Genomic DNA, 12,844 nt, shown 5'->3' with positions numbered 1-12,844 from the left:
CGTACTCAGGACAAATTGCACAATAACTTTTGGGGTCCTGTTACCCTTGGAAAATTAAAAATTGAGGGTGAAAAGATCATTTTTGTGGAAAAAATATGATTTTTTAATTGTACGGCTGTACGTTATAAACTTCTGCGAAGCCCTTGTGAGTTCAAAGTTCTCACCACATATCTAGATAAGTTCCTTGGGGGGTCTAGTTTCCAAAATGGGGTCACTTGTGTGGGGTTTCCACTGTTTAGGTACATCAGGGGCTCTCCAAACGTGACATGGCGTCCGATCTGAATTCCAGCCAATTTTGCATTGAAAAGGTCAAACGGCGCTCCTTCCCTTCTTAGCTCTGCCATGCGCCGAAACAGCGGTTCCCCCCACATATCAGGTATCAGCGTACTCAGGACAAATTGCACAATAACTTTTGCAGTCCAATTTCTCCTGTTACCCTTGGAAAAATGAAAAAAAAAAAAGAATTGGACCTGAAGTAATTTTTTTGTGAAAAAAAGTTAAATGTTCATTATTTCTTAAACATTCAAAAAATTCCTGTGACGCACCTGAAGGGTTAATAAACTTCTTGAATGTGGTTTTGAGCACCTAAAGGGGTGCAGTTTTTAGAATGGTGTCACTTTTGGGTATTTTCTATCATATAGACCCCTCAAAGTGACTTCAAATGTGATGTGGTCCGTAAAAATAAAATGGTGTTGTAAAAATGAGAAATCGCTGGTCAACTTTTAACCCTTATAACTTCCTAACAAAAAAAAATTTTGGTTCCAAAATTGTGCTGATGTAAAGTAAACATGTGGGAAATGTTACTTATTAAGTTTTTTGTGTGCCATATCTCTGTGATTTAAGGGCATAAAAATTCAAAGTTGGAAAATTGCGAAATTGTCAAAATTTTCGCCAAATTTCCTTTTTTTCCCACAAATAAACGCAAGTTATTTGAATGACATTTTACCACTAACATGAAGTACAATATGTCACGAGAAAACAATGTCAGAATCACCAGGATCCATGGAAGCGTTTCAGAGTTATTACCTCATAAAGGGACAGTGGTCAGAATTGTAAAAATTGGGCCGGTCATGAACGTGCAAACCACCCTTGGGGGTAAAGGGGTTAAAAAGAGGAAGAAAAAAGAAAAAAAAAAAAAAAAAAAAAAAACACTGATGCACCTAGTATGGCACCTAGTGGGGGGGGGGGGAAAGAAAAAAAAAAAAAAAACCAGTTTCTCTTGTATGGTAAGGCTATATTCACATGTTGCATTTTTGCAGCGTTTTTTTTTTCTGCATGCAAAGCCTGCTCTCTTGGCAGTAAGGAATCTGCTTACAAAAAGCAGGTTTTGCAGCATTTTTGTTGCAGATTATATGTGATGTTTGTCTACATGTACACATGTTAGTTATTTTTTTATACTGAAAATGCAGCAAAAACGCAATGCAATGTGTGAACACAGAATTACTCTCACACGTGTGACTGTAGCCTAACGCATGTTAATATCCGGCACTGCCGCCGGCACTCAATCGTGCAGTCAGACTCTGCCTGCATACATTCATTGCCAGACGTTCATGATGGATGGATTCACACATACAGTTTTATGTAAAAAAAAAAAAAAAAAAAACAACACAGAACAAACAGCTGATTTGCCAGCAATGATGGGGCTGAAAGTTGTGCTATTCTTGCTTTCAAAATGCCTCTATGGAATCCCCAGCACAGATGTGAGCTGAGCTGGACATATCTCTACATAACTATGGCTTCATTGTTGAGCCCACTGGTACCATCACAAAGAACCCGCTGATAATAAAGAGAGGATTCTTGCAGCATCCACAATGGCAGACACACTACACTCAAGATAATCAGCTCATTTACTAAGGTCCGACAATGGCAAAGCATCTGGAAAGCCTGTCCGACAATACGATCCTGGATAATAATAGACTGCGTGTCCCACGGCTGTACAGGACATGGTCACAGGAGGCCGAGAACGAATAACGCCGGCTCATTCCACTGCCGATAATGGCTGCTGTGACACCTGTATCTCGGAGACGACATCCATACTGAGCCTATTACTGCACAGCTGTAAGTGCACCAAGAATCGGCAACTAAGTACAGGGCAGAAAATGTGACCGCGGTGTGCAGAACCTCATTCATACACAGAAAAGAAGTCTGCTTGGATTTTAGGCCCACAACAAATCTTCACATTCACAGCATGCTTAAAGGGGTATTTGCTAGTTTCAAAGTTATCCCCCCTACCCACTGGACCAACCCCAATCCATCTAGATGTACTACCTGGTTCGCTACTGAGGATTCACCCATTGTGCTTCAGATTGCTGGCTAGAGGCATAATCACTATTCCCACACCAGTTCCAGCAGCTGTATTAGGCCGAGTCTCGCATGTTAATACCCGGCACTGCCACCGGCACTCAGGTGCACAGCGTGCGGCTCCATGTATTGCTATGCAGTCACAGGCTCCACTCCTGAGTGCCGGCGGCAGTGCCGGGTATTCACAGGCGAGACTCGGCCGTGTTTCTCGCATGTGTGATCCCGGCCTTAGGCTTTTATTTCGGAGATTACAGCCCACATTTCATTTAATTTTTCCTATCAAAACATCATTTAGGTTATATGCACACGATGCACTTTTTATGCGTTTTTGCTGTGTTTCTTTACGCGCGTAAATGCTCCAAAAACGCAATGGAATACTAAAGCAAGGTAATGCAATGACAATCCTGAAGTGTTGTGCACATGATCAGTAAATTTCCGTCCATATTTGCAGCGTTTTATTTCCTGCAGCATCTCAATTCTTTTCACGTTTCTATAAGATGCGCCATTTCTGCGATGGCTGAGAGCTGCCGTTTTTAGCCTGGGGGGGTGGCAATAACCATTGCCCCTTCGCAGGCTATTAATATCAGCCCACAGCTGTCTGCCAAGCCTTTGCTGGTTCAATTTTATAGGGGGACACCATGTCAATTTTTTTTGCAAAGGTTCCTCTGTAAACTTGCCAGTAAAGGCTATTTGTTTTGTGTTTGTAAACATTATAATTTGAACATGGTATGTAATGATATTATGGTCTTCAATGGAGAATGAAAAAGGCGGCGTTTAACAAGGAAATATTTTTTTTTTAATAATAGATCTTTATTTAGCTCTATTAAAAAAAAAAAAAAAAACACACACGTATTTTCCACTGCATTTTTCTGCCAAGAGATGCAGAAACCTTGAAGAAATTTCTGCAAGCAAATACAAAACGTGCCCATATAGCCTTATAGGCTCAGTCAGGTGCCATTACAAAAAGAAGCCACAACACAAGTTACCACAGGCTAAAGTCCAGCACATACACAGGATGGCTGCAAGGCCAATCATCCGGCCTATACACAGAAGAGCTGGTTCAGCCGAGTGTTCCTGTGTTCTCTATAAGAGCGCCATCTCTGGCTGTGGCTCAACTCCTGAACACATGTATTAGGAGTCTGAAGTCAGACATGCCGCATCAATATCTTCACTGGCAAATTGTCTCGGGCTCCATATACATTACAGTCAGGGCTGCGGAGTCGTAAGCCAAACCTCCGACCTCACAGCACTGGTCACTACTGAGCATGTGCATAAAGTGCAGCACAGATTCATCTCAACTAAAAGCCCAGATCCTTAGATCAGGAATACAACAGACATTTATAGGACATTTCATAACTTTCCTAATAATGAAAACATTTACAGCAGAGCCTGCACTGAAATACTGGATCCAATTTATTATATATTTTAGGAGTCTGTCCATTTCATAACGACTCCACCAAAATGGACACTGACTCCATTGCCCTGATTACACTGTCGCCCAAAACTGTTCTTCACCCACACTGTATCCAACGCTGAGTTGGCGTCGCTGATCCCAGTGTCTGCAGCACTGATATCACATTGACAATGCTGCAGCCAACAGTGAGCTTAGTGAGTTGGAGCAGATCATTCAACTCCAGCAAAGCTGCTGATCCCAGTCATTGGCTGCAGTCCTGTCAACGTGATGTCAACGCTGCAGACAAACACCGCAAGCAGCAGAGACTCACTTCTGAACCTGGGGAGGGTGAGTAAAGGACAGGTTTTGTTTTAAAAAGAAACTCGGTAGGGAACAGGGGCTTTCTGAAACAGGAAAATCCCTTTAAAAACCCCTTTAATCATTTTAGGAGCCCAATAAAAATAAAAACATTGCATACTCCACTCACGCAGCTGCACTGCTCCAGCAACGTCAGAGGAGGGGAGGAAGCAAAACAGTATACAGACAGGACAGCACGGGATCGCAGCTGCTGCTTTCTGTGAGATAAAACATTTCCCTGCCTGTTTAAAAACATGTTTTACCTCACAGAAAGAATGATCTGTGATCCCGTGCTGTCCTGTCTGTACCCTCTTTTGCTTCCCCCATCAGGAGCTGTGGTATGATCGCACCATGTCCCTGACACGCTCATTACACAGAAGGGGACATTTATAAGATTATTTCAGCACAGGAACATTTTTTTTTTTTTTAAATACATCCAATTGTGGAACTTATTTCAATGTCTAGTCATTAAAATGACAACCACTTTAAGTCTCTTTTGACATCTATAGATCAGGACCCATCTCTTAGACTACAACTGTCAGAAGACTGAAACGCATCCCTCTATTAAGATATTTCTTTCTATATGTCGCTCCAAATATATCAAGAAAAAATATACACTGTGTAACAGTCACAATATGGAATAGTTTTGTCTACTACACTATTGCATATCACAAAATAAGGAAAAATACTGGCATGTAAAAATCAAAGTCAGACGTATAATGATTAAATATCCTGCCGTAAATAAAAAAATAAATAACATAATGCATGAAAATAATATAAACTACTTAGTTAACATGTTTTTTGATAACAAAAAATGGAAAAGTCATCACACCACTTCACGGTGACCATAATTAGGACAGTCCTAACTCTAATATTAAAAACCTTACCATTTGTCAAGTGACATGCATGTGGATAAAGGTTTTTAATATTAGAGTTAGGACTGTCCCAATTATGGTCACCGTGAAGTGGTGGGATGACTTTTGCATTTTTTTGATAAAAAGTCATGCTAACCAAGAAGAGTATATTATTTTCATGCTCTATGCTATTTATTTATTGCAGAGTATCTAATCATTATGTTTCTTAGTTTTTTTTCTGTTTACTGGCCAGTGTGAACGTGCGCTTACAGACTGCATGCACACCAGTTTATATCCCAGTTCATACCTTTGTTTTTTTTCATGTATGTCTCTTACCATCTGAATAGGCTTTTTCCTTAGGTCTCTCTCAGTCACCAGCTTTTCATGGTCGGTCACATACAGCCCACGCTGTGCCAAGGCTTGGATGACAGCATCGTGCCCAAGAAGAGGTTTGGCTGTATCACTCTTCAGGATAAGGCTCCCAGCACGACAGTACAAGTCTGCAGACAGAAGAAGGTTCACCACAGGCGGCTTCATGTGCTCCTGGTCATACTGATCTGTATAGAAAGGCTCTTGAAGCTCTTCTGGGATGTTCTCTAAAGGCCATAAAAAAAACAAGATATTTAGTCTAGAAATATCACATACTGGTCCATGATAACAAAAATACTTAAAGTTCATCTTACATATAGTTAATCTCATCATTTTATTTCACTTTTGATTAGGAAAGTAAAACTTTAGTGAATACAGAACAATTTATTATCTTAAAAAGGAACCAGTCCCCATAATTCCAACACCCTAAACTATTTATCTGCGCATGTATCTCTTTCAAGCTTTCAAACACAAGCCCAGCAATACCTTTCCCTAGCCAGTCTGTTCCTCAGAAATCAGCATTTGAATGATCACTCCACCTCTACAGTGTTGCCTCCTCCTGCTTGCCTGAGCCTCTATGCTTTGTGATTTCAGGCAAAAGAGCCCTCAGTCAAACAGTAGGAGGTCGCAATGGGCAGGGAATAGAGCTGGAGTGACAGAAGATTCAGATCTAAGTCTTTTGGATATCCATCCAAACCCTGACTTTTCAGCATTGGAGGAACGGACTGGCCATGTAAATACATTGCTGGCCGTGTCTTTAAAAGAGCTACATGGGAGTATGAATAGTTTGGGGGGTGAAACCCAGATGACAGATTCCCTTGAATAAAATCATATTGTCTAGTAAGCCATTAAAGGGAATCTGTCACCTCTGGGACATATATGATCTATTAATATGGGCATACAGGTAATAGAAATGTTACACTGGTCCTACCTGTCTGCCTCATATTAGTGGTCTTATCGTTGAGAAATCTTATATTCTGTCTGTATGTTAATGATGCCTTCCAGGCTCTGGGGTGTGCAGTGCCTTGAAGAAACCCTTGCCCCCTGTCCTCATTACAATACTACCCCCTCCCATGCATGTCAGTTACACCCTGAAATCTCATGCTTGCGCCCTGCACTCCCCCACAATACCATACCTTTTCCCCCCCTTCGGTGGGCGCTGCACTCAGGGATCTTCTGCGCAGGCGATTTCCACTCCAGTGACCTCCGGTGTGCGCTACGATAAGGTCCTCTCCCCACTTCCACCCTGCATTGTCATTGCTATGTACCCGTTTCCTAGTGATAACTGTGCAGGGAGGAAGTGGGGAGTACATCTTATCGCAGCGCACACCGGAGGTCACAGTGACTAGCCGGAGCCTGCGCAGAAGATCCCTGAATGAAGCGTCCATAGAAGGGAGGAAGAGGTACGTATTGTGGATGGGGTGAAGGGCGCAGGTGCGGGATTTCGGGGCCGTAACTGACCTCCATGGGAGGGGGTAGTATTGTAATGAGGACAGGAGGCAGGGGTTTCTTCTAGGCACCGCACACCCCAGAGCCTGCAAGAAATAATTAGTATACATACAGAATATAACATGTCTCAACAACAAGAACGCTAATATGAGGCAGACAGGTAGGACTAGTGTAATATTTCTATTACCTGTATGCCCATATTAATAGGTCATATACGTCCCAGGGGGACAGATTCCTTTTAACAGGTTGCATTTGGTTAAACTTGCAGTATGACAACCAAATGATGACCCCCTGCACACATATACATAGACAAAGTGAAAACTTAGGGCAGGTTCACATTGCGTTATGGCAGTCCGTTTAATGGATGTGTTACAAAGCGGCATTAACGCGATGTAACGCATCCGTTAACGCACCCATAGACTGCCATAACCGAGCGCATCGCTAATGCATGTCATAATCGGCATGCATTAGCGATGTGCCGTCATGCTGTGACGGAACCTCGGACGCGGTCTACAGCGTTCGAGGGTCCGTCACAGCTAGGGCAGATGGAGCACCTGCGCTAATGCGATCGAATTAACGTGATCAAAAGAAGAGTAGCGCTAGCGCAGTCCATTTATCGCATCCGTTAAATGGACTGCCATAACGCTATGTGAACCTGGCCTTATACAGGTAAGAAATTGTCATTCAGTAGGTGACAGGGTCCATACCAACTCTGATTAATCTCCCACAGTCATATATTACTGCCATCGGCTGTCTTTTACTGTCCGTAGCTTAGTAAGAAGAGTGTTCAGACCGCACATGTTATGGCGGTTATCCCTCCCCCATCAGCTGTTATCACCTCCGGCAGCAGCCAAATGTCAACAGTGGAAGCAGCGAAACACTACAGTTACACACAGTTCAGTGAATGCTTTGGTCATCAAAAAAAAAAAAACATAATGGAAAATCCATTTCCTAAAAACATACGGTACTTTAAGCAGTTTTCTATTTTTGCGTGCAGGCCCTGGAAAGGAGAACTTACAACGCAGACCTTTATTAATCAGATTTTCAAAGTTATTAGAAATCTCTGGGCTTTTCCGTTACAGACACAAGTGTGTCACCAAAACCAGCATTTTAGGGAAGAGCTAGAAAATAGCATATTTGCCCAAATAAAAACATGAATAATTCGCTGAGCTGCAAAAACACTACATTTCTAAGACTTACTACTGAACTTCTGAAGATTCCTGACAACAATACAGAAACAAGAGCAGCCGGCTCTCAGCTCCCTCATTATGTCTACACTAGATGGTGGTCCTATTCTAATGCATCGGGTATTCTAGAATATGGCCAGCGGGAGACCGACGTTCAAAAGATGGTCCAGGACGATCCACCACGATCGGCGATCTCACAGCGGGGGCCTGGTCGCTGCTGCGTGTCACACCGAGGCTAAGTGCCCGCGTTGCAAAAATGCTGCAGAAATTTCTGCAACTCCTGCCGCGGGAAAATTTGCATGCGATTTCCCGCAGAAAACATGCGTTTTTCACACGCATTCCAAGCGATTTGAAGCATTGCTTGGAATGTGATTGACAGGTTGGTCACACTTGTCAAGCATAGTGTTTGACAATTGTAATCAACTTTTTACTATGGAGGCTGCCTATGCAGCATCAATAGTAAAAGATAGAATGTAAAAAATTAAAAAAAAAAAAAAAAAAAGTTATTCTCACCTTCCGACAGCCCCCGATCTCCTCTCCATGCTCCCGGCATCTTCCGGTTCCAGTAATGCTTAGCGAGAAGGATCGGAGATGACGTCACTCTTGCGAGAGCACGACGTCATCAGCGGTCTTTCGCGCAAAGCATTACTGGAACCGGAAGATGCCGGGCACGTGGTGAGAGGAGGGAAAGAGTCCGGGGGCCGTCGGAAGGTGAGTATATCACCATTTTTTATTTTAATTTAATTTTTTTACAGGTTTATGGTACCCAGGGTCTGCGTCGCCGCTGACCTCCGTGCGGCAGGAGATGACCCGCGACAACCGTCGGGAGATCAGCGGCTAGCGCGGCAGATCTCCCGACGGTAACGGTGGCGTGCATCGTTCGAATGCCGCGCCAATTCGCGGCCGGACTGCGCCTGTCACTGATTGGTTGCGGCCGGCCGCGACCAATCAGCGACACGGGATTAACGTGACAGACAGAATAGACGATTATATGTATACATGCTAGCGCTCTTTCAGGTGGAAATAAACTGCTCACAAGTTCCACCAATAAGCGGTAGATATCCCATACCTCAATGTCCAACCCGTTAAAGCTAATCTGTCAGTAACCAGAGGAAAGCATTATGTTGCAGTCGAGACACAGATTTCAGGGATGTGTCACTTTTTAGGCTGTGTGTCGTTTCCATAGAATGAAGCTTCTCTCACCAGGACATGATCACTGCCTGGACTGACGTTACCGCTAGTAATGGTCTAACTCCACCTTCTCCTGTGATAAGCAGCTCACTGTCCATAGACTAGGTACACAGAAAGCTGTGATGTGGGCAGGGGCAGCTTTCTCGGCTTTATCACATGCTATATCTAAATACTCTGATAGTTTAGCGGGGGCAGCAGTTGAGACATAGCTGGAATCAGGGTCTCTTTCCCTACATTACGCTACTCTCAGATGAGGTAGCAAACACTGGTGAGATTCCCTTCAACAAACTCCCATTATCTCAACTTCTTCCATCCTTGCAATATTAGCGATAACTGCAATGAAAGCTAAAGTTTGAGGTGTAAAGCAGAGTTAGGGGCTGTGCGTAAAACTAGAGAGTAATGGTTATTTTTTTTTTTTTTTATTATATCCCATTGCTGATCACAATAATAATTGTATTTCCATAGTGACAATATGTTCCGCAGCACTTTACAATTAAGCGAGGACATGTACAGACAAGACGTAACAGTAACACATAGTTCACCAGTTACAGGAGGAGTGAGGGTCCTGCTCACAAGCTTACACTCTATAAGAAATAGGGGGGGGGACACAATAGGTAGAACGTGCTGTCATGTACGGTCCGGACACCATTATAATAAATAGGGTATTCATATAAAGCTGCAGGATCTGTCATCAGCCCGGATCAGTCTGACTGCAGTTACCGTGTACTACTGGTGCATGGAGGATGTGGAGACAGATGGATAGGAGGGATCAGATTATGAGAAAAATGTAGAAAGAGGAAACAGGAGAGTTAAATTAGTGAAATTAGATGATAGGCTTGTCTTCAGAAATGTGTTTTTAAAGCATGCCTAAATATGTCGGGGATAGGCATTAACCAAATCGTCGGGGTAGTGCATTCCAGAAAACTAGCACAGCACAAGAGAAGCCTTGGAGACAGAATGAGGTGGTTCGGATTATGAAGGATGTTAGTCTTAGGTCATTTGGGGAGCAGAGAGTACGGGTAGAGTGATAGAGCTGATGGAGGAGATATAGGGTGGTGTAGAACTGTGGAGAGCTTGGTGGGTGACAGAGATACGTTTGTATTGTATTATGTAGCGGATAAGCAACCAGTGTAATGACTGGCACAAGGTGGAGGCATCTTAGAGGCTGGACAGAAATACAACCCTGGCTGATACATTCAGGAAGCACTGGAGAGGAGAAAATTTACAGGAAGACTGATCAGTGGAGAGTTGCAGTAGTCCAGACAAGAATGAATAAGAGCGACAGTGAGGCTATGGCGCTGGGCCTCTCCGACGTTTCCCAATGCCTGCGCACTGCAGTACTCTGCGCTGCCCTCAACAGGGCAAATCAATACATCTGCGCAGGAGCCGCGACAGAAGCAAGGAGGAGGACGTCATCGCATGAAGATGGGAGGTGCCGGACACGGACCTGCGACACCCATCGGACCCGGACTGCCCCCTACGGGCGAGTATAAAATAACTTTTCTTCTTATCATTCAGGTTACATCGGGGGCTTATCTACAGCATTACAGAATGCTGTAGATAAGACCCCAATGGCGGTGGCTGCAGCTTATATGCGAAAAATGAGGTGACAGATTCCCTTTAAGATGCAGGTAACAGGAGTGAGTGAGTGATTGGAAATGGGGAATAAAGGAAAGTTACGAGTCAAATATGACCACAAGGCAGCGGGAGTGCTACTTGGGAGTTACGGTATGTGTGAACCATCCAAGGTAATTGCAATATTGGGCATAGGTAGGAAACACGAGAAGTTCAGTTTTGAAGAGATTCAGCTTCAGATACAGGGAGGACATAATGTTAGAGACAGAGGACAGATAAGCCCTAGTATTTTTCATTAAGGTTGGGATAATGTCAGGAGAAAAGGTGTATAGTTGGAAGTTATTAGCATAGAGATGGTACTAAAACCAAATCTGATGATTTGTCCAATAGGGTGCGGTGTATAAAAAGAGGAAAGGGACTAGGCCTGAACAAACATAAGGAACCCAGATAGTAAGGGGAGGATTACAGGAGTAAAGCCCCCGTTACACATAACGATGTCCCAGCGATCCCACCAAGGATCCGACACGATGGGATCGCTGGGACATCGTTAGACAGCCCCAGCAATCAGGACCAGCGACGCTGGTTTCTAATGTAAACGTCACTCCTGGATACCCGCTGTTTACCTTGGAAACCGGCGTACACGCTGGTTTCCAAAGTAAACATCGGGTATCTAAGAGCCGCGCAACTCCTGGATACCCGCTGTTTACCTTGGAAACCAGCGTCGCTGATCTCTCGCTGCCACACGCAGCGATGCGCGCTGGACAGCGGGAGACCAGCGATCGAAAAACGGCCCAGGCCGATGCTGCACGATCAGCAATAACCGGCGGGGGTGTCGGTCGCTGATCCCCGTCACACACAATGATCTCGCTGGCGAGATCGCTGATGTGTCACAAAATCAGCGATTTCGCTAGCGAGATCGCTGTGTGTGACGGGGCCTTAAGAGCTACCGAAAGAAACAGTGAAGGAGCGGTCAGAGAGGTAGGAGGAAAATCAAGAGAACAGTGTCCTCGAGGACAATAGAGCAGAACAGCGAGGAGGAGCTGGTGATCCACCGTGTCCAATGCTGCAGAGAGATCCAGGAGATAAGCACAGAGCAGTGACCATTAGATTTTGCTGTTAATAGAGACTTAAGTGAGGGACGTTTCAGCAAAGTGTTAAGACTCGAGTAAAAAAAAAAAAACAGATTGTAGAGGGTCAAAAAGAGAGAGTGATCCAAGAGATAGTGGATTAGAGAGAGTGGACCAAGAGTTCCAGGAGTTTAGAGATAAAGGGAGGATTAGAGACAGGTCTGTAGTTGGAAGCACAGTTCCGGTTGAGGGATATTTTTTTTTTTAAGTAAAGGGGTAATGACAGCATGTTTGAATGAAGAGGGAAAGATACCAGAGGAACTAATATTTTAGTTAGGTGGGTAGTGACAACTCGAGAGAGTCTAGAGGAGATGTGAGGAAATAGGGTCACTGGGGCAGGTTGTAGGATGAGAAAAAGCAAAGAGCCTGGTAACTTTTTCTGTGACAGGTTCAAAGGTAAAAAATGAACTTGAGGTACAGGACGGAAGGGGATCAAGGCTCTGAGGGGATTGGGCCAAAATGTCCTGATGGATATGGTTTATTTCTAGGAAATAAGAAGCCAGCTCGTCAGTGAGGAGGCTGGCGACGGGTACTGTACTTTAGGGCTCATGGGGAAAGTTTTAAAGAGTTGTTTTGCATTGTCTGCTAGTGATGTGATGAGGGTGGTAAAGTAGACTGGTTTGGTCAGATGGAGAACAAATTGCAAGTTTTCAACATGAAAATATAGTGGATTAAGGCTTCTGCTGGAAGGGATTTTCTCCACTGACGCAGACCTGGAGCAACGCTGGAGAAGACATGTTTGCAGCGTGTGGCAGAGTTGCCGTTGTTGGGTCTTTTTGCCTGTTGTAGGCGCTGCTTCATCCAGGGCACTTTGCAATATATTATAATGTGACAATGCTGAGTCTGGACAAGCGAGAGACGAGCAGGGCAATGAGGAGTGTATATGGTTCATAAGCTGCTGGTATTGATGTGACGTAGATTTCTGTATGTGTGGCAGGTGGGTGGGGGGGGGGGGTGTCATGAGTGGGGCGACAGGTACTAACAGAAGGGAAGGAGGTTGTGGTTAGAGACTGGGAGAGGGGAGTTTGTAAAGTCATACAC

At 44.1% G+C, this 12,844-nt stretch overlaps 1 protein-coding gene across 2 annotated transcripts in view; it reads right to left on the bottom strand.

Moving 5' to 3' along the window:
* The window catches only part of LOC141086019 (calmodulin-regulated spectrin-associated protein 2-like), a 129,017-nt gene that overhangs the window by 95,326 nt on the left and 20,847 nt on the right, over positions 1-12,844 (bottom strand). For both annotated transcript variants that reach the window (XM_073571754.1, XM_073571755.1), the window contains exon 2: positions 5,242-5,501. In XM_073571754.1, coding sequence (XP_073427855.1) covers positions 5,242-5,501 — 260 coding nt within the window. The remainder of the gene's footprint in view (positions 1-5,241; positions 5,502-12,844) is intronic.

The sequence above is a fragment of the Dendrobates tinctorius genome, unplaced genomic scaffold (genome assembly GCF_039654945.1).
Source record: "Dendrobates tinctorius isolate UK_male_01 unplaced genomic scaffold, ASM3965494v1 ptg000029l, whole genome shotgun sequence".
NCBI lineage: Eukaryota > Metazoa > Chordata > Amphibia > Anura > Dendrobatidae > Dendrobates > Dendrobates tinctorius.
This window is presented reverse-complemented; position numbering and strand designations above follow the sequence as displayed.